Source organism: Ranitomeya imitator, chromosome 2 (assembly GCF_032444005.1).
Source record: "Ranitomeya imitator isolate aRanImi1 chromosome 2, aRanImi1.pri, whole genome shotgun sequence".
Lineage (NCBI taxonomy): Eukaryota > Metazoa > Chordata > Amphibia > Anura > Dendrobatidae > Ranitomeya > Ranitomeya imitator.
The window spans coordinates 391574762-391596346 of record NC_091283.1 but is presented as its reverse complement, the minus strand read 5'-3'; the positions used below and the strand labels follow the sequence as shown (position 1 = coordinate 391596346).

The following is a 21585-nucleotide window of genomic DNA, read 5'->3' as shown; positions in this document are numbered from 1 at the left end:
GAAACAGATGTTAAACCTAGGAGTCCAAGAGCAGCTGGTCTAGTCCCATAGCTTGGTGCTGAAGCCAGATGGAAACTGCAATGACTACCAAAAGCTCAATGAAGTTTCTAAACTTGACACCTATCCCATGTCGACAAGCTTATTGAAAGTCTAAGGCCAGCCCGGTACATTACTACTCTGGACCTCACGAAAGTGTGTCGGAAGATTTTCCTGTACAAAGATGCCAAAGAGAAGATGGCTTTCTCAGCACCAGATGGTTGTTTCCAGTATGTCAGGTTGCAATTATTTGGGTTTCAAGGAGCTCCCCTCAAGATGGACGCTTCAGCTTACCTGGATGACATCATGATCTTAAGCCAGAATTGGGGAAGCCATCTAGACACAATCCAGGGAATATCTGATGATTTAAGGAAGGCGAGGTTACATAGTTACATAGTTATTAAGGTTGAAGGAAGACTATAAGTCCATCTAGTTCAACCCATAGCCTAACCTAACATGCCCTAACATGTTGATCCAGAGGAAGGCAAAAAAAAAAACATGTGGCAAAGAGTAAGCTCCACCTTGGGGAAAAAAATTCCTTCCCGACTCCACATACGCCAATCAGACTAGTTGCCTGGATCAACGCCCTATCAAGGAATCTAGTGTATATACCCTGTAACATTATACTTTTCCAGAAATGTATCCAGTCCCCTCTTAAATTTAAGTAACGAATCACTCATTACAACATCATACGGCAGAGAGTTCCATAGTCTCACTGCTCTTACAGTAAAGAATCCGCGTCTGTTAGAGGATGCCCCCTTGTCCCTGTTTCAGGTCTATGATTAAAAAGATCATCAGAAAGGTCTTTGTACTGTCCCCTCATATATTTATACATTAAAATAAGATCACCCCTTAGTCTTCGTTTTTCCAAACTAAATAGCCCCAAGTGTAATAACCTATCTTGGTATTGCAGACCCCCAGTCCTCTAAAAACCTTGGTCGCTCTTCTCTGCACCCGCTCCAGTTCAGCTATGTCTTTCTTATACACCAGAGACCAGAAGTGTGCACAGTATTCTAAGTGTGGTCGAACTAGTGACTTGTATAGAGGTAAAATTATGTTCTCCTCATGAGCATATATGCCTCTTTTAATGCATCCCATTATTTTATTTGCCTTTGTAGCAGCTGCCTGACACTGGCCACTGAATATGAGTTTGTCATCCACCCATACCCCCAGGTCTTTTTCATTGACGGTTTTGCCCAGAGTTTTAGAATTAAACACATAATTATACATCTTATTACTTCTACCCAAGTGCCTGACCTTACATTTATCCCCATTAAAGCTCATTTGCCATTTATCAGCCCAAGCTTCTAGTTTACATAAATCATCCTGTAATATAAAATTGTCCTCCTCTGTATTGATTACCCTGCAGAGTTTAGTGTCATCTGCAAATATTGAAATTCTGCTCTGAATGCCCCCTACTAGGTCATTAATAAATATGTTAAAAAGAAGAGGCCCCAATACTGACCCCTGTGGTACCCCACTGCTAACCGCTACCCAGTCCGAGTGTGCTCCATTAATAACCACCCTTTGTTTCCTATCCCTGAGCCAGCTCTCAACCCACTTACACATATTTTCCCCTATCCCCATTATTCTCATTTTATGTATCAACCTTTTATGTGGCACCATATCAAAAGCTTTTGAAAAGTCCATATACAATACATCCACTGGGTTCCCTTGGTCCAGTCCGGAACTTACCTCTTCATAGAAACTGATCAAATTAGTCTGACATGAACGGTCCCTAGTACACCCGTGCTGATACTGGGTCATGAGGTTATTCCTCTTCAGATACTCCAGTATAGCATCCGTTAGATTGTCCTCCAGGATTTTACCCACAGTAGAGGTTAAGCTTACTGGCCTATAATTTCCGAGTTCAGTTTTTGTCCCCTTTTTGAATATTGGCACCACATTTGCTGTACGCCAGTCCTGTGGTACAGACCCTGTTATTATGGAATCTTTAAAGATTAAAAATAATGGTCTATCAATGACTGTACTTAATTCCTGCAGTACTCGAGGGTTTATCCCATCCGGGTCCGGAGATTTGTCAATTTTAGTGATTTTTAGACGCCGCCGCACTTCCTGCTGGGTTAAGCAGGTGACATTTAATTGGGAATTTTTATCACTAGTCATTTTGTCTGCCATGGGATTTTCTTTTGTAAATACTGATGAAAAAAAGTAATTTAGCATATTGGCTTTTTCCTCATCCTCATCCACCATTTCACCCAGACTATTTTTAAGGGGCCAACACTATAATTTATTAGTTTCTTACTATTTACGTAGTTAAAGAATATTTTGAGATTATTTTTACTCTCTCTGGCAATGAGTCTCTCTGTCTCAATCTTTGCTGCCTTGATTTGCTTTTTACAGAATTTATTTAATTTTCTGTATTTATTTAATGCCTCCTCACTACCTACTTCCTTTAATTCTCTAAATGCTTTCTTTTTGTCCTTTATTGCGCCCCTTACAGCTCTATTTAGCCATATTGGTTTCCTCCTATTTCTAGTATGTTTATTCCCATACGGTATATACTGTGCACAGGTCCTATCCAGGATGCTAATAAATGTCTCCCATTTCCTTTGTGTATTTTTATGTCTCAGGATATCGTCCCAGTTAATTGCACCAAGATCCTCTCTCATCCGTTTTTTGTGATCGCTATTCCCCAAGTGAACCCAACCCTTATATTTGCTATGCGGTCTGGCCTGTTGGTTAATATTAGGTCTAGCAGTGCCCCCTTTCTTGTTGGGTCCTGAACCAGTTGTGAAAGGCAATTGTCTCTTATAGTTGTCAAAAAACGATTACCTTTGCTGGAACTGCAGGTTTCTGTTCCCCAATCTAATTCAGGGTAGTTGAAGTCCCCCATAATAATGACTTCCCCTTGAGTCGCAGCTTCATCTATTTGCTTTACGAGGATATTCTCCATTGCTTCTATTATTTTTGGAGATTTATAACAAACCCCTATCAGTAATTTATTATTTTTTCCCCCTCCCCTTATCTCCACCCACAGGGATTCTACATTTTCATTAAATTCACCTATATTATCATGCAGGATGGGCTTTAAGGATGATTTTACATATAGACACACCCCTCCCCCTAGCTTATCTGTACGGTTATTTCTGAACAGGCTATAGCCCTGCAAGTTAACAGCCCAGTCATGGCTCTCATCCAGCCATGTCTCAGATATCCCCACCATGTCATAATTATGCTCCAACAACATTAGTTCTAATTCGTCCATTTTGTTAGCGAGGCTTCTAGCATTAGTATACATGCACTTGATGTTCCTCTCTGTACCTCTATTCTTTCTTAAATTATTAACTGTTCTAACCCCACTCCCCATGCCACCGCCACCCCCAACTTCCTTATTTGTGCCCAGGTCTCTGTCTGCACTATCTTCTCCTCCTATAAATTGAATACCCCCCCCCCCAATCCCTAGTTTAAACACTCCTCCAACCTTCTAGCCATTTTCTCCCCCGGCACAGCTGCACCTTCCCCATTGAGGTGCAGACCATCCCTAGCGTAGAGCCTGTAGCCAACTGAGAAGTCGGCCCAGTTCTGCAGGAACCCAAACCCCTCCTTCCTACACCAATTCTTGAGCCACTTATTAACCTCCCTAATCTCCTGTTGCCTCTCTGGCGTGGCACAGGCAGTATTTAGGAAAATACCACTTTGGAGGTCCTTGCTTTCAGCTAGAAGCCTAATTCCCTGAAATCATTTTTAAGGACCTTCCACCTACCTCTAACTTTGTCATTTGTGCCAATGTGCACCATGACCGCTGGGTCCTCACCAGCCCCTCCCAGTAATCTGTCCACCCGATCAGCGATGTGTCGGACTCGAGCACCAGGTAGGCAGCACACCGTTCGACGATCCCTGTCTTTGTGACAGATTGCCCTATCTGTTCCCCTAATAATTGAGTCCCTCATTACCAACACCTGTCTGGCCTGCCCTGCTCTCCTATTTCCCTCCTTACTGGAGCAGTCACTCCTCCGGCTTTCAGAGGACATGCCTGGCTGCAGCAGTGCTACCCCTGTACTGGCACCCCCCTCATCTGCCAACTTAGCAAACTTATTGGGGTGTTCCAGATCAGGACTAGCCTCCCTGGCACTCTTCCCTCTACCCCGCTTCCTGTCACCCAGCTTGCTACTTCATCGTCCTGCAGCTCCATCCTACCATCCCCCCCCCATCTATCCCATTGAGCGCCTGCTCAGTGAGCAGAAGACTCCTCTCCATATTGTCTATGGATCTCAGTGTCGCCAGCTGCACATTTAGATTCAGAATCTGGGTTTCCAAATGCACAACATGCTCATATCTCGCACAGCAGTATGCACCCTCGATCGGCTGCTCAAGGACTGCATACATGTGGCAAGATGTGCACTGGATGGCATTAACAATAGTGGAGCACATTTCCTAATGGGGATTGCACCAGACAGAAAAGTTAAATAAAAAAAAGAAAGAAAGAAATACAAAGTATTAATAAAATACAGACAGCAATTCAGTAATTCTTCCCTTGCAAACTCCCTGAATCCAAAGTCACTGAATTCCATCAACCCAAAGAAATTCCAGGAACTGAGGCTAGCCCTGTGCAAACAGCCAGTGTTAGTGGTTCCAGACTTCTTTTGTTTGTGGTCCAGACGGCCACATTAGATGTCGGATTAGGTGCAGTCTTGTCTCAGGAAGTGAACAGCGAAGAACACCCGATAATGTACCGTAGTCAGAAACTGTCTTCCTGCAAGAAGAACTACTGGCCACATTGGTGGAATATTCAAAGCAGCACAAGGTGGCACACATGTCCCACATGGAGGCCCACTCATTGGTGATGAAGTGGTTTTGTTCTGCATAAGGACTCTGGCGTGCGTGCTGCAGATGAAACTCCACTATTGCCTGCTGCTGCTCGCACAGTCTCTCCAGCATATGCAAGGTGGAGTTCCACCTTGTTGGTACATCGCATATCACTCAGTGAGCGGAACGGCAGAAGTGATGCTGCTGTTCAGACAGGAGAGCAGTAGAGAGAATGCCGAAAAGGTGCACACAATGCCTACACTTTCAGCAGCAGCAGCTCTGACAGGTGTGTGTAGTTTTTCAGAAAGCTCTTTTTCAGGAAGTTAGGCACATGCGCCAGGCAAGTGATGTGCATCAAACCAGCTAGGCTCATGATCTTCCACCGACTCCTCAACTCTGCCCGCCTTGCCTGTCTGCTGCACACTGTAGAAAGATGCTGCAGTTGGCAACGGAGTTTCGTCATCATCTGACTTATCCTGCAGTGGTCCACTGACCATGTGCACTAGCCCACCCACGTACTCATCTGCCAACAAAAAAAGTGGTTGGGCATCAGTGCACTCAGTCTCTTGCTCTTGGACCAGAGCCAGGTAGGTGGGCTACGGAACCAAAGCCAGTGGAGTCATCAAACAGCAGAAAAGATTGCTCTATGACTTAGGGTTCAGACTGATTGGAGGTGAGTTGGAAGCCGGATGACCATGGTCCTCAGGTGCCAACTGTGCACTTTCCGCAGTGGACTGGGTGGAAGATAATGCAAAGGATCCGAAACCACTCTCAGCCATCCAATCCAACACTTTTTCAGCATCTTGTGACCTCACCATCTGTGCAGCAGTATTCAGGCCTACGAAAAAACACATAAAGTCAGGTCGCCTGTGTGCACCAGAGGAAGGTCTTGTATTTGGACACACAGCAGGTACAGAATGACCACATCCTCTCCATGCATCATCTACACCACCACCACCATCAGCAGCAGCTGCATCAACACCACCGCGTCCACTATTTGATGATCTCATTTTTGGAAGTGGATTTTCTAAACACTACTGACAAAGATGGCAGAAGAGTAGATTTATTTGCAACACTACTAGAAAACACAGCGGTCTTCGCAAATTATTTATTTGGCCTAGAAATGGCAACAAGATGGCCGATGCTAATTATTTATTTGCAGCACTACTAGAAAACACACAGTGGCCCTATACAATTATTTCTTTGGCCAATAAATGGCAATGAAATGGTTGATGTCAATTTATTTGCAACACTACTAGAACACACATAGCGGCCCTGAAAAATTATTTATTTGGTCAATAAATGGCAACGAGATGGCTGATGTCAATTATTTATTTCCCAGACTACTAAAAAACACTAAAGGAAAAGGAAAATATCCAATAAAGGAAAACCACCTATGCCAAGCATGGTATCCATCCACAGACAGCTGTTTCGGGGTTTTTGCCCCTCATCAGTGTGGAGTAGGAAACTGGCTATCAGGAGCAGTGCAAAAACCCCGAAACAGCTGTCAGGCACAGCTTTTTAGAGAAGTAATGGGTAACTTGTACTGGGGGACTGCTTTCGGAAACCGTCTATATCTACCAGGCGGAAAGGCAGCATTTCCATGGCCAACAGATTGGAGATGGTGGAGTTCAACCTCAAAGGCTACTTTCACACATCAGTTTTCGCCATCGGGCTCAATCCGTCAAATTTTGAGAAAAACGGATCCGTCGCAAATTGTGAAAAACTGATGCAACGGATCTGACTAGCTGATCCGGAGAAGGGGAGAGAGAGAGAGGGAGAGAGAGAGATGCCATAATGAAAAACACTAATGCACATACCATAAAAAAAAAAAAAATCGGAGCATGCTCAGTTTAGAAAAATGGAATCCGTTGCCGGATTCCGTCATTTGATGGATCCAGCACCATAGGCTTGCATTCCACCAAATGCCAGATGGCGCCGGATCCGTCTCTGTCTGTTTTTCCAAAGGACACAAAAAATGTTAGTATGTCCGTTTGCTCCAGCTGCCGGAAAAACAATTTTCTACAGATCTGGTGAAAAACAGATGAAACGTGAAGCCATCCGTCGCTAATACAAGTCTATGAGAAATGTTGATTGCGCATGTGAAGGTTCATGCACGTAGTAGTCAAATTACTGCACTTTTTTCCTCAGTTTTTTCAGCAGTGTCAAAAAAGGCACAGGCTAGGCAACTCTTGCCGTCCCTGCGAGCATACACTGCTGGCCATAGCCACAGTTGTGGCTAAGGATGCAGGGCTCATCGTGGCTGCATCATTCTGTGTCGGTGCCGTACGGCGCAACGTAACCTCCCCGTCTTCCTCCTCTTCCACCTTCTCAGATGACCAACTCAGCTGCATGTCTCTGTGTTAAAGCCAAGTGGGATCTACAACCTCATCATCATCCTCTGTATTATCACATTTCTCACCCCAAGAGTCACCCTCCTCTTCCGACCCTGATAGCACAGCACAGTCCGTGTAAGCCTCAGATATCTGAGTCTCATCAGGTTCACCCCCCTCCCTGGTGGTTAACGTCTGGTAGTGAGGATCAGGATGCTGCTCAGAACCCAACTTCGTCCTGACCCTGGTCAAAGCTAAAAAATTTGGGACATCAGTGCAGGTGATATTCTCCTCTTGACTCTGAATCTTTGGAGTACACTTTTGATGCCCATGACATAGAATGTGTGAACAGCTCTGCAAACTCACCCTTCTGTGATTCTCTACTTTCAGTTGGGCGTTTGGAGAGTTGTGACATGGGGGGGGGGGGGGGGGGAAGCAAGGTTAATTTGGGTGCCACCTCTGTGGACTGTACTGAGCATGATATTAAGGTGGAGGAAGAGGAGGAAAGGCCACTTAAAGCTGTGCTTGACATCTAGTGGAGCACATGCTCTTTCTGGGCCTCATCAAAAAGGCGTACCGCTGTGCATCTGCCAAACAAAGGTAGTGGGTAGCCCGTCCATTAACAGAAGTTGTCAGTTGTGTTTGTATAGGACGTGACGTTTTTTGGTTCACTAATGCTTTCACTAACATTACCACCTACCCCATGTATATGTTGAACACCAAGCCTAATCCCCCTTCCACCATGACCTCGCTTTTCCCAGTCATATTGCCCAGCTAGTGTGGCAGGATTACAGTATTAGCAACAAAGAATTAGATTATACTCTACACACAGCTGAATGTGAGCAACACTAAATGACAAGGTGAAATATGGTGTGCTGAATCACATTAGTCACAGAAGAAAGAAATGTTTCAGTGTGGGTGAGGCCTATATGACAAATAAGATATGCTCCAAACAATTTTAAACTGAGATCTCAGTTACTGTATCACGCTAGTAATACAAGAAGGCATTTTTTTTAGTGTTAATGAGGCCTATGTAACCTAGAAGATAAGCTCCAAACAATTTCAAACTCTGATCTAGCCTGCTGTATCACATTTGTCACAGAAAAAGATTTTTTTATGGAGCAACAGCTCTGCACACAGAACAATTTCACCACAACTAAATGACAACGTGGAATATGGCGTGCTCTATCACATTTGTAACAGAGAAAAACATTTTTTAAAATTTGCATCAGCTCTGCAGACAGCTGAATTTCACCACCACTAAATGACAAGGTGAGATATGGTGTGCTGATTGCCGTTGGCAATTGCCAAAATTTTTTGTTTTTACTGTGCAACAGTTGTACAGAAAGATGAATTTCACCGCCACTAAATGACAGGGTGAGATATGGTGGGCTGTATCACATTAGCAACTGCAAAGAAAAAAAATCTTACTGGCCAACAGCTCAAATGAACAGATCAATTTCACCGCCTCTAAATGACAAGGTGACAAATGCCTTGTTGAATGACATTTAGTAACTGAAAAAATAAGATTTAGAAAGGTGCATGGAGCACAACAGAAGCAGTGTACAACACACTTCTTTGACATGTGCCCTGCTGTCTTTGTCTGAGGACCTCAGGAATGGTAGGCAGAAAAAAAAAAATCTGCTAGATTGCTGGAAGGTCAATTTCACAGCCACACAAGAGATTAGCTATCTAAACTATCTGATTTAGGGTGTGTGCACATGTTGCAGATTTTTCGCGTTTTTTCGCTATAAAAACACTATAAAACCGCAAAAAAAAGCATACATTATGCATCCCATCATTTAGAATGAATTCCGCAATTTTTGTGCACATGATGCGTTTTTTTTCTGTGAAAAAAACGCATTGCGGTAAAAAATGCCGCATGTTCATTAATTTTGAGGATTTTTTGCGGATTTCCCACTGTATAATGCATTGGGAAATGTCCGGAAAAATCCGCAAAAAAAACACACCAAAAACGCGCAAAAAACGCGCAAAAAAAACGCATGCAGATTTCTTGCAGAAAATTTCAGGTTTTTCTCAGGAAATTTCTGCAAGAAATACTGAACGTGTGCACATAGCCTAAGGCTGGGTTCACATTGCACTATGGCAGTCCGTTAGACGGACTACGTTACACCACGGCATAACGCGGTGTAACGTAGTCCGGTAACGCCGCCATAGACTCCAATGTTGGATGCATCGCTAGCGCACGCCCACAATGGGCGTACGCTAGCCATGTGCCGTCATTGAGTGACGGACCCCGAGACGCGGGCTGCAGCGTTTCCGGGACCGTCACTGCTAGCGCAGATAGAGCTAGCAGATGCTCTATCTGCGCTAGCGATGTGCTAAAGTCGGCACTTGCGTTCCAGCAGCCCGTTTAACGTATGTGTTGAACGGGCTGCTGTAACGCAGTGTGAACCCGGCTTTAGAAATAACTGCCTAGTTAACTAAATAAAATCTATCAGCACCCAGACCAGTATCAGGGGCAGCCTCTCTGTGCTGTTATATTGACAAAATGGAGCTAAAAAAAAAGATGTCCGCTCTTTGTATAGAGAAGGACATGTGATGTCAGCAGTCAAAGACAAAAGCCGTTGTGCTGGACATTGTGGATGTTAAAGAAAAAAAGAGAGTGTTCCAGCTTCCATGTAGTCCGAAAGGAATAATTTATTGCTTGTATATAAGACAAAACTTGTGGAGGCAAGATTACATGACCAAATAGAGTATAGCAGCTACGCCTTTCAAACACACTAGGTGTTCTTTGTCAAAACTTTTGTCAAATTGTGGATGCTGCCTGTGTCCTGATTGTGTGCACACTGTGGCTAGGCAAAGTTAGAAAATAAAAAAAGCTCCTCTGGGCTCTCCCCTCCCCTTATCAAACGTGCCGCACGCTCATCATACACCATCACTATCCTAGCCAAAGTGCTCAAAATACCTCAGTGTCAACGCAAATATTTTCTAGCACTTTTTAACGAATGTTACCGATTTTTTTTTTTCTGATTTTATAAAAATTTGTTTGCGTTTCACGAATCCGAATGTGCCATATTCATGCCGAATTTGTTTTTGGCGGATATTTTTCAAATATATTTGGTCATCTCTTTTAAAGACGTACTTAAAATATTGACATTATTTTTTTTTTTTACAGTGGATGTCACAAACCACTGTCTGTATCGCATCTATAGGAAGCAACTGTTTAACATATGAATGTGAATACGCTGGACAGAGGCCACTTGGTCTTAAAGGGTTATTCCCCCAAAAAGCCAAGTTACCCCCGATCTCAATGATAAGAGAAAACTTACTGCTTGTTGGGGGACTGGCCACTGGGACCCCAAGTAATCCTGACAACAGGACTCTGCAGCTCTGTCATGAATGGATTGGAGGAGTTGTGCATGCTTGACTTCTGCTCTGTTCAATGTCTATAGAACTGATGGAAATAGCCGCGTAGCGCTCAGCAGCGCTATAGAAAATGGAGAGAGCAGAGGCCGAGCATTCAAAACTTTGCTCCATTCAGGATGAGATTGCAGACACCTGTTCTCAGAATGTCTGGGGAGCTCAGCAGTCGGACCCCCAGTGATAAGCAAGTTAACCATGATCCTGGTTATAACGTGATTATGTTGTCAATAAACCTTTAGGGTATGTTCACACGTTCCTGATTTCCCTGCGGATTTTTCCGCAGCTGTTTTTGAAAATCCGCAGTGCAAAATCAATGCGGTTTTCACTGCGGATTTTCATGCGTTTTCTTCTGCGGATTCCTCTGCGGGTTTTCAACTGCACTTTCCTATTGGTGCAGGCTGAAAACCGCTGCGGAATCGGCAGAAAGAATTGACATGGTACTTCTTTTTTTCCGCAGCGTTTCCGTGCGGTTTTTTAAGGGAAATTCAGGATCATGTGCACAGCAGGTTTTGTTTTCCATAGGGTTACATTGTACTGTACACCACATGGAAAATGGCTGCGGATCCGCAGCATCAAATCCGCTGCGGATCCGCAGCAAAAACCGCACCGTGTGAACATAGCCTTAGGGTATGTTCACACGTTGTGGATTTGCCTGCGGATCCGCAGCGGATTTGGCCCTGCAGATCGGCAGCAGTTTTGCATCCGGTGTACAGTACCATATAAACCTATGGAAAACAAAATCCGCAGTGCACATGCTGCGGAAAACACAGCGCGGAAATGCTGAGGTTTATTTTCTGCAGTATGTCAATTCTTTGTGCGGATTCCACAGCGTTTTACACCTGTTCCATAATTGGAATCCGCAGGTGTAAAACCGCAGGTGAAATCCGCACAAAAACGCTGGAAATTCGCAATAAATCCAAGGGTAATCCGCAGGTAAAAAGCAGTGCGTTTTACTTGAGGATTTTTCAAAAACTGAGCGGAAAAATCAGCACCGAAATCGGCAATGTGGGCACATAGCCTTAAAGAGCCAGGTCCATTCTCCTATTCCTTACAATTTCAGTATCATACATGAACCGGAAACAAATATGCCCACATGCATTCATATACATACACACACATTAAATACACACAGATACACACGCATATATACATGCATACACAGATACACATACATATACAGTGGGGCAAAAAAGTATTTAGTCAGTCAGCAATAGTGCAAGTTCCACCACTTAAAAAGATGAGAGGCGTCTGTAATTTACATCATAGGTAGACCTCAACTATGGGAGACAAACTGAGAAAAAAAAATCCAGAAAATCACATTGTCTGTTTTTTTAACATTTTATTTGCATTTTATGGTGGAAAATAAGTATTTGGTCAGAAACAAAATTTCATCTCAATACTTTGTAATATATCCTTTGTTGGCAATGACAGAGGTCAAACGTTTTCTGTAAGTCTTCACAAGGTTGCCACACACTGTTGTTGGTATGTTGGCCCATTCCTCCATGCAGATCTCCTCTAGAGCAGTGATGTTTTTGGCTTTTCGCTTGGCAACACGGACTTTCAACTCTCTCCAAAGGTTTTCTATAGGGTTGAGATCTGGAGACTGGCTAGGCCACTCCAGGACCTTGAAATGCTTCTTACGAAGCCACTCCTTCGTTGCCCTGGCGGTGTGCTTTGGATCATTGTCATGTTGAAAGACCCAGCCACGTTTCATCTTCAATGCCCTTGCTGATGGAAGGAGGTTTGCACTCAAAATCTCATGATACATGGCCCCAATCATTCTTTCATGTACCCGGATCAGTCGTCCTGGCCCCTTTGCAGAGAAACAGCCCCAAAGCATGATGTTTCCACCACCATGCTTTACAGTAGGTATGGTGTTTGATGGATGCAACTCAGTATTCTTATTCCTCCAAACACGACAAGTTGTGTTTCTACCAAACAGTTCCAGTTTGGTTTCATCAGACCATAGGACATTCTCCCAAAACTCCTCTGGATCATCCAAATGCTCTCTAGCAAACTTCAGACGGGCCCGGACATGTACTGGCTTAAGCAGTGGGACACGTCTGGCACTGCAGGATCTGAGTCCATGGTGGCGTAGTGTGTTACTTATGGTAGGCCTTGTTACATTGGTCCCAGCTCTCTGCAGTTCATTCACTAGGTCCCCCCGCGTGGTTCTGGGATTTTTGCTCACCGTCCTTGTGATCATTCTGACCCCACGGGGTGGGATTTTGCGTGGAGCCCCAGATCGAGGGAGATTATCAGTGGTCTTGTATGTCTTCCATTTTCTAATTATTGCTCCCACTGTTGATTTCTTCACTCCAAGCTGGTTGGCTATTGCAGATTCAGTCTTCCCAGCCTGGTGCAGGGCTACAATTTTGTTTCTGGTGTCCTTTGACAGCTCTTTGGTCTTCACCATAGTGGAGTTTGGAGTCAGACTGTTTGAGGGTGTGCACAGGTGTCTTTTTATACTGATAACAAGTTTAAACAGGTGCCATTACTACAGGTAATGAGTGGAGGAAAGAGGAGACTCTTAAAGAAGAAGTTACAGGTCTGTGAGAGCCAGAAATCTTGATTGTTTGTTTCTGACCAAATACTTATTTTCCACCATAAAATGCAAAAAAAATGATAAAAAAACAGACAATGTGATTTTCTGGATTTTTTTCCCTCAGTTTGTCTCCCATAGTTGAGGTCTACCTATGATGTAAATTACAGACGCCTCTCATCTTTTTAAGTGGTGGAACTTGCACTATTGCTGACTGACTAAATACTTTTTTGCCCCACTGTATACACCCATGCATATATGCACACAAACACACATACTAATCTTCTATATCAGATGTCCAGCCATGGAGGTGGTCTGCCACATCATTTATAGATCAGGTGGAGAGGGCTGCACAAACCAGTGTGGAGGACACAGTGCAGTGCAGTGCAGTGAGCCGTCCTCCCCGGACTCTAAGGCCAGTCTCACACGTCCAGATAATTCCGGCACCGGAAAAATCGGTACCGGAATTATCCGTGTCCGTGTGCTGGTGCGTTTCTGTGGCACATCACACGTGTGCCCACTGGGTACCACACGCACCGTGCGGGAGACAGCGCTAAAGTTTAGCGCTGTCCCCTGCATCTGGTGCTGAAGCCGCGATTCATATTTTCCCTGCAGCAGCGTTTGCTGTAGAGAAGATATGAATAATCGTGTTTAAAATAAAGCTCCATGTGCCCAACCCCCTACAACCCCCTGTGCGGCCCCCCCCCCCGCTGTTATTAACCCCTTTCTGACCTCGGACGTACTATACCGTCCGAGGTCAGATCCCCTGACAGTAATTACCTATCAGTAATGAATATGCGGCTCCACCCCTATGGGAGGTGGAGCCGCATATTCATGACTTTAATGGGCGGCCCCACGTGACCGCTCATACAGTAGAAGGTGCGGCGAGGACAGGAAGCAGCGCCAGCCAACGAGGGAGCCAGGTGAGTATTTTAACCCCTTCATGACCTTGGGATTTTTTGTTTTTCCGTGTTCGTTTTTTACTCCCCTCCTTCCCAGAGCCATAACTTTTTTATTTTTCCGTCAATTTGGCCATGTGAGGGCACATGGGGTGGGAGAGGGGTGGGCACATGGAGCATTATTTTAAACATGATTATTCATATCTTCTCTACAGCAAACGCTGCTGCAGGGAAGATATGAATCGCGGCTTCAGCACCAGTGGGGGGGACAGTGCTTACAGTAGCGCTGTCTCCTGCACCGCACACGGACTGCACACGGACAACGTCCGTGTGCGGTACGTGTTTTACACGGACCCATTGATTTTAATGGGTCCGTGTAATCCGTGCGCTCCCACGAACACTGACATGTCTCCGTGTTTGGCACACGGAGAAACGGTCCGCAAAAAATCAATGACATCTGCACAGATGCATTGATTTTAATGTGTCTACATGTGTCAGTGGCTCCGGTACGTGAGGAAACTGTCACCTCACGTACCGCAGCCACTGACGTGTGAAACCGGCCTAAAGTGATGCTGCTGGGAAGGCAACAGTGAAGAGAGCAGAAGACGCACTGCAATTAGTCCTGCTTTTCCTCCACTAATGTCCATGTGCAGCCCGGGCCTCCTAACTCACCATTGGGGGCGCCATACAGGAAGCCAGAGCCAGTAAGCGCTTTCATTGGCTAGAGTCTCTCTTCTTGCATGACACGCCCCCTTTTCAGTGCCCTCTATCCAACTTGGTGTACCTGAATGATTACAGGTGAGAGTGGGAGGGGCCCGGTCTCATGGAGCACTGGGGTCTCTGACTAAGGCCGGCGTCACACTAGCGAGTTTTACGGACGTATGAGAGAGGCAGAAAATACGCATTGCACACGGACCAATGATTTTCTATGGGGCAGCTCCTATCTGCCGTATTTTACGCATCCATATTATACGGTGTTGTACGGCCGTAGAAAATCGCAGCATGCTGCGTTTGTCAGAGTATTGCGCAAAAAATCCACCAATGAAAGTCAATGGGGGCGAGAAAAATATGGATTACACACGGAGCAACAGTGTGACTTGCGAGAAATACGCAGCGGTGTTCTCTAGAAAAGCCGGCAATTCAGTGCGGTGTACAGTAAAATCACACTGACAGGTTAGAGTAAAATAGCTAAAATAAATGTCTACACACAGTATAGGGGAATATATATATATATATATATATATATATATATATATATATATATATATATATATTTCATACAGCACTAGATAGCAGAAAAGCCGGTAATTCAATTGCTGGCTTTTGCTATCTCCTTTCCAAGCCTGACATGATATGAGACATGGTTTACATACAGCAAACCTTTTCATATTCCTTTTTTTTTTGCATATTCCTCACTACTAATGTTAGTAGTTTGTATGTGCAAACTTTGGGGGCTCTAGCTGTTAAAATAAAGGGTTAAATCATGGAAAAAACTGGTGTGGGCTCCCGCACAATTTTCTCCGCCAGAGGAGTAAAGCCAGTGACTGAGGGCAGATATTAATAGCCTGGAGAGGGTCCATGGTTATTGGCCCCCCTTTGGCTAAAAACATCTGCCCCCAGCCACCCCAGAAAAGGCACATCTGGAAGATGTGCCTATTCTGGCACTTGGTCACTCTCTTCCCATTCCCATGTAGCGGTGGGATATGGAGTAATGAAGGGTTAATGCCACCTTGCTATTACTGGCTTTTCTGCTATCTAGCGCTGTATGAATTATAAATATATATATATATATATATATATATATATATATATACACATACAGTACATACATACACACACTGTATGTGTCTCACTGACATTATATATATAATTATAATGTAGACAGTATATATGTTTTAACGAATATTTGAGCCCATGGATCCATTCTATGTCTGTTTTTGCAAACCGACGAGAAAATCTCGCAGTACGGATGCCATACGGAGGATGACATGCACAAAATACGCTGCCACACCCTGCCTACGGAGGAGATGCGGATCACTATTTTGGGAACATTTCTGCGTATTACGGCTGTAAAAAACGGACCGTATTTTCATACGCCTAGTGTGACGCCGGCCTAAGGGGCTCCATAGCAGATGCGTATACTTCTGCCTGCAAGGGCCCCCCTCCACCTTCGTGCCACGGTGCAGCTGCACTTTACATTTTAGTGGGGACTTGTATAGACAACAAAGACATTACAGCATAACAATAATCACATAAATCAACAGATACCAAGAGGAATGAGGGCCGTGCTCGCAAGCTTATAATCTATGAGGAAAAGGGGAGACTCAAAATGGATGATTAGAACCTGTGACTTCTCTGCATTTAGTGGTCACTACTCACCTGTGCGGTTATCTGTAGGAATCTCCTCTTTACACCGCTCATCACCCCTCACATATGTCTCTGTAGTATTAATATGGGGCAGATCTTCACCCTGAAACAAAGATTGTACAAGTCACTGACAGATGAAGACTAGTGATGAGCGAATATACTTGTTACTTGAAATTTCTCAAGCACGCTCGGGGGTCCTCCCAGTATTTTTTAGTGCTTGGAGATTTAGTTTTCTTCGCCGCGGCTGAATGATTTACATCTGTTATCACATGTGGGGGTTGCCTGGTTACTAGGGAATAGCCACATGTAATCAAGCTGGCTAAGAGATGTAAATCATTCAGCTGCAGCGAAGAAAACAAAATCTCCGAGCCCTAAAAAATACTCAGAGGACACCCGAGCGTGCTCGAGAAATCTCGAGTAACGAGTATATTCGCTCATCACTAATGAAGACGTTTGAGAAGATCCAGACATCTATTGTATATGATCACCTTTACCCTGTCATCTTCACCAGGTATGAAACATACACTGAATGGCCACATTACTAGAGACACCCATCTAGTATCACATAGGATCTTCTTTGCTATTGAGAACCTCAGATATTGATCATGTCATAGATTGCACCCCAGATTGTTCCCCAGGAACACTGGCCCATGCCAACAGGATTGGTTCTTGCAGTTGCCACAAATTAGATGAAGGTGCTGAGATGCTCTCAACAACCAATTCTACCTCGTCCCAGAGATGTTTTATAGGGTTAAGATGTGAGGACTGTGAAGGCAGGAAAACAAGGAAAACTAACTGTCATACTGGTGTAAATGAAAGGAAGATCCTGGCACCTCCTGAAGCGAATTGCTATATGACATAAAGGTATATTTGTGATGCTGCAGGATATACTGTAATTACAGAACACTCATGAGTACTACTGTAACTATATGGTTAATGTTATAGTTTATTATAGTCACTTTTATGTGATGGTTATGGGCTGTAGGTAGCTGGGTAGGGAAGAGTTCCAGTGGGTCAGTCCTGCAGCTAGACAGAGAAGTTGAAGAGGAGAGAGTTAAAGAGGGTCAGCCCTGCCACTGGAGAGGAGAGAGTTACAGAGGGTCAGACCTGCAGCTGGGAAAAAGAAGAGTTACAGATGATTAGCCCTGCACTTGAAAATGAGAGTTACAGGGAGATAGGCCTTGTGCATGTTTCCTATGTAGGGCTCTGTAGAGCAAGGTTATGCTATTGTTTATAGTTGGCACTTGATGCATGATATTAGTTGTGTGGCCCGAGTGTCATAGTTGCATAGAAATACATGCTGTCATGCTCGGGTAGGGACAGCCACTGACCAGCACAGGGATTGTGGTGCAATCACCGTCCGAGTTAGACTAGTTTCACACTAGCGTTCCCCTGATGTGCGGCGGGCTGCGGACTTCCTCCGTGAAGCCCCGCCCTCGGCCGCACCTCCCCGTATGCGACCTGCGTACTTATATTTAACATTAGGTACGCGACCAGCGGAGACGCAGCCATGCAGCAATTTTTTTTTACGCATCGTCAAAATGACGCATGCGGCACCATCCGCATACAGCCACACGACCTGCGTACCTAATGTTAAATATAGGTACGCAGGTCGCATGCGGGCTGCATACAGATGTAGGCGGAGATAACAGCGGAGGTGTGGCCGAGGGTGGGGCTTCACGGAGGAAGTCTGCAGCCCGCTGCACATCAGGGGAACGCAAGTGTGAAACCGGCCTTATACAGCAGTTTGACTGTTTCCTTACACTGATTGATAAAACAAGACTAAACACAAGACCTGCACAAGCATTTACACATCATAGGGGAGATCTCTTAACACCTTCTATCCATCTACCTGAAGATCCTGAGGAACATTGTGATCGTGTTTACAGTCCTGTGGAAGAAGAGGACGGGGACATCTCTCTGGTGTTGTCATCTCACTGGATAGAACTGGAGGAAACACATACAGGGACTGAATTTATTCTTTACATACAGATAATTATAGGCCGTGTGTATTTAGTCCTGTCTATTACCTGGTGATGTGAGGGGCTGGGGAACCTCCATCATGACGTCCTTGTACAGATCTTTGTGTCCTTCTAAATACTCCCACTCCTCCATGGAGAAATAGACGGTGACATCCTGACACCTTATAGGAACCTGACACATAGAATGATACAGTCATCACCCCAATCCCTTCATAGCGTTACTGTATAATGTCCCAGCATTCCCAGCAGTGTCACCTCTCCAGTCAGCAGCTCAATCATCTTGTAGGTGAGTTCTAGGAACTTCTGGTCATTGATGTCCTCATGTATCAGGGGGTGAGGTGGGGGCCCCGTGATTGGGCTCAGGGGTCTTCCCCATCCCTCAGACACAGGGTCCTGACAGCGCTCACTAGAGGTCTTCTTCACTACTGTGTAATCCTGGTTATGGAGAGACACATTCATAAATCTCACTACAGACATTTCCAGAGTCCTCACCTCTCCAGTTCTGTCCATCTGTTATTCCCATAGATAAGAATGATGTAATGTGACGTCATCAGAATCTCTCACCTCTCCAGTAAGCCGGAAGAGGATCTCTAGGGTGAGGTGTAATATCCTCTCCGCCATCTTGTCCCTGTCCCTATCCATCCTTGTAGGGTCACTCAGGAGAATTCTCTTATATAGAAGATCTCCACTGAGAGGATCCGATATTGTAGGAACCTGAATGGGGAGAAGATCACGATGGAACATAAATTTCCCATGTAAGAAATCTCCGGAGCGGTTACCGGCTTTACATGATCATTACATCTCGTCATGGCCCCGTCCTGCTGTTTGTCGCTCTCTAGTGTTTCCCTTATTTTTAAACTACTTGTCTTTTATGTACCATTTCTATACAACCATATATAGTAATTTTGCACCTTTTCTTGGCTGTACTCAAATATCGTATTTTCCGGTGTATAAGACGACTTTCTAACCCCTGAAAATCTTCTCAAAAGTCTGGGGTCGTCTTATACGCCAGTGTCATCTTTTAGAGCGGGTATGGAGCAACCTGCGGTCACCACATATGGTGGGGGGAGCGGTCCTGATCATGAGGTGAGGGGGCACCTCACCGGGAAGGTGTAAGTGAAGCAAGCTGCAGGCGTCCGTGACAACTGAGGAATGGAAAAAAGAGAGCGGCGCTGTGCCCAGAAAAACACGCCTCTTTCACCTGTCTGGCCCACCTTTGTATCCTATTACTTACTTCTCTGCCTCTCAGATCTCGCACATGCGTGCCTGCTTTGCTTCACTGTAGCCGGCTGTACCCTAATGTGCAGAATCGTGGTGCTCCCCCAGGACTGAGTCCTGTCCCCTCTATCACACAGTCCCTGCTCCCCCATTACCGCTCACCAGTGCAGACTTCTCCCTTCAGCTCTTACATGTGGAGCCGGCTGTACCCTAATGTGCAGAATCGTGGTGCTCCCCCAGGACTGAGTCCTGTCCCCTCTATCACACAGTCCCTGCTCCCCCATTACCGCTCACCAGTGCAGACTTCTCCCCTCAGCTCTTACATGTGGAGCCGGCTGTACCCTAATGTGCAGAGTCCCGGTGCCCCCCAGGACTGAGTCCTGTCCCCTCTATCACACAGTCCCTGCCCCCCATTACCGCTCACCAGTGCAGACTTCTCCCTTCAGCTCTTACATGTGGAGCCGGCTGTACCCTAATGTGCAGAGTCCCGGTGCCCCCCAGGACTGAGTCCTGTCCCCTCTATCACACAGTCCCTGCTCCCCCATTACCGCTCACCAGTGCAGACTTCTCCCTTCAGCTCTTACATGTGGAGCCGGCTGTACCCTAATGTGCAGAGTCCCGGTGCCCCCCAGGACTGAGTCCTGTCCCCTCTATCACACAGTCCTGCTCCCCCATTACCGCTCACCAGTGCAGACTTCTCCCTTCAGCTCTTACATGTGGAGCCGGCTGTACCCTAATGTGCAGAGTCCCGGTGCCCCCCAGGACTGAGTCCTGTCCCGTCTATCACACAGTCCCTGCCCCCCCATTACCGCTCACCAGTGCAGACTTCTCCCTCCAGCTCTTACATGTGGAGCCGGCTGTACCCTAATGTGCAGAGTCCCGGTGCCCCCCAGGACTGAGTCCTGTCCCCTCTATCACACAGTCCCTGCTCCCCCATTACCGCTCACCAGTGCAGACTTCTCCCCTCAGCTCTTACATGTGGAGCCGGCTGTACCCTAATGTGCAGAGTCCCGGTGCCCCCCAGGACTGAGTCCTGTCCCCTCTATCACACAGTCCCCGCTCCCCCATTACCGCTCACCAGTGCAGACTTCTCCCCTCAGCTCTTACATGTCGCAGCTTCCTGCACAGAAAACCCTTCACTTCCAAGCCCTCATCCTGCTTCTCCCCCATGTGACTGATCACATGACTGTGACATCATCACAGGTCCTGGAAGCAGGACTCCAAAGGGTCAAAGAATATTATTAATAATAATAATAATAATGATTTTTATTTATATAGCGCCAACATATTCCGCAGCACTTTACAATTAAGCGGGGACATGTACAGACAATAAATTCGGTATGGGCTAAGACAATTTAAACAGTGACATTAGGGGTGAGGTCCCTGCTCGCAAGCTTACAATCTACAAGGAAATGGGGGGACACAATAGGTGAAAAGTGCTTGTTATTTCAGGTCCGGCAATTATAATAAATAGGGATTTTCATATGAAGCTGCATGATCCGGTCATCAGCTCGTGTGTTTAAGTGCAATAGTCGAGTATCAAGTGCAGTTATCGTGTGCATGGAGGGTGTGGAGACAGATGAATAGTAGGGAGCAGATTCAAATGCAGATAATATTTGGAAGGAGGGATCAGGGCAAAGTTAGTTTACTGAGTAGTTGATGTGGTAGGCTTGTTTGAAGAGATGGGTTTTCAAAGCGCGCTTGAATAGGTCGGGGCTAGGTATCAGTCTGATCGTCTGGGGAAGTGCATTCCAGAGAGCTGGCGCACCATGAGAGAAGTCTTGGAGACGGAGATGCGAGGTTCAGATTTCGGGGGATGTTAGTCTTAAGGCCCCTTCACATTAAGCGACGCTGCAGCGATACCGACAACGATCCGGATCGCTGCAGCGTCGCTGTGTGGTCGCTGGAGAGCTGTCACACAGATAGCTCTCCAGCGACCAACGATCCCGAAGTCCCCGGGTAACCAGGGTAAACATCGGGTTACTAAGCGCAGGGCCGCGCTTAGTAACCCGATGTTTACCCTTGTTACCAGCGTAAAAGTAAAAAAAAAA

The 21585-nt window shown here is 45.6% G+C and overlaps 1 protein-coding gene across 1 annotated transcript in view; it reads right to left on the bottom strand.

Moving 5' to 3' along the window:
* The window catches only part of LOC138667021 (gastrula zinc finger protein XlCGF57.1-like), a 31798-nt gene extending 11088 nt beyond the window's left edge, over positions 1 to 20710 (bottom strand). Inside the window, exons 1-6 of the mRNA XM_069755264.1 lie at positions 20613 to 20710; positions 18881 to 19030; positions 18572 to 18751; positions 18365 to 18488; positions 18187 to 18281; positions 16347 to 16437 (exon numbers count right to left, since the gene is read on the bottom strand). Of these exons, the coding sequence (XP_069611365.1) occupies positions 16347 to 16437; positions 18187 to 18281; positions 18365 to 18488; positions 18572 to 18751; positions 18881 to 18958 (568 nt within the window). The 5' untranslated portion in view covers positions 18959 to 19030; positions 20613 to 20710. The remainder of the gene's footprint in view (positions 1 to 16346; positions 16438 to 18186; positions 18282 to 18364; positions 18489 to 18571; positions 18752 to 18880; positions 19031 to 20612) is intronic.
* Positions 20711 to 21585: the final 875 nt, after the last annotated feature.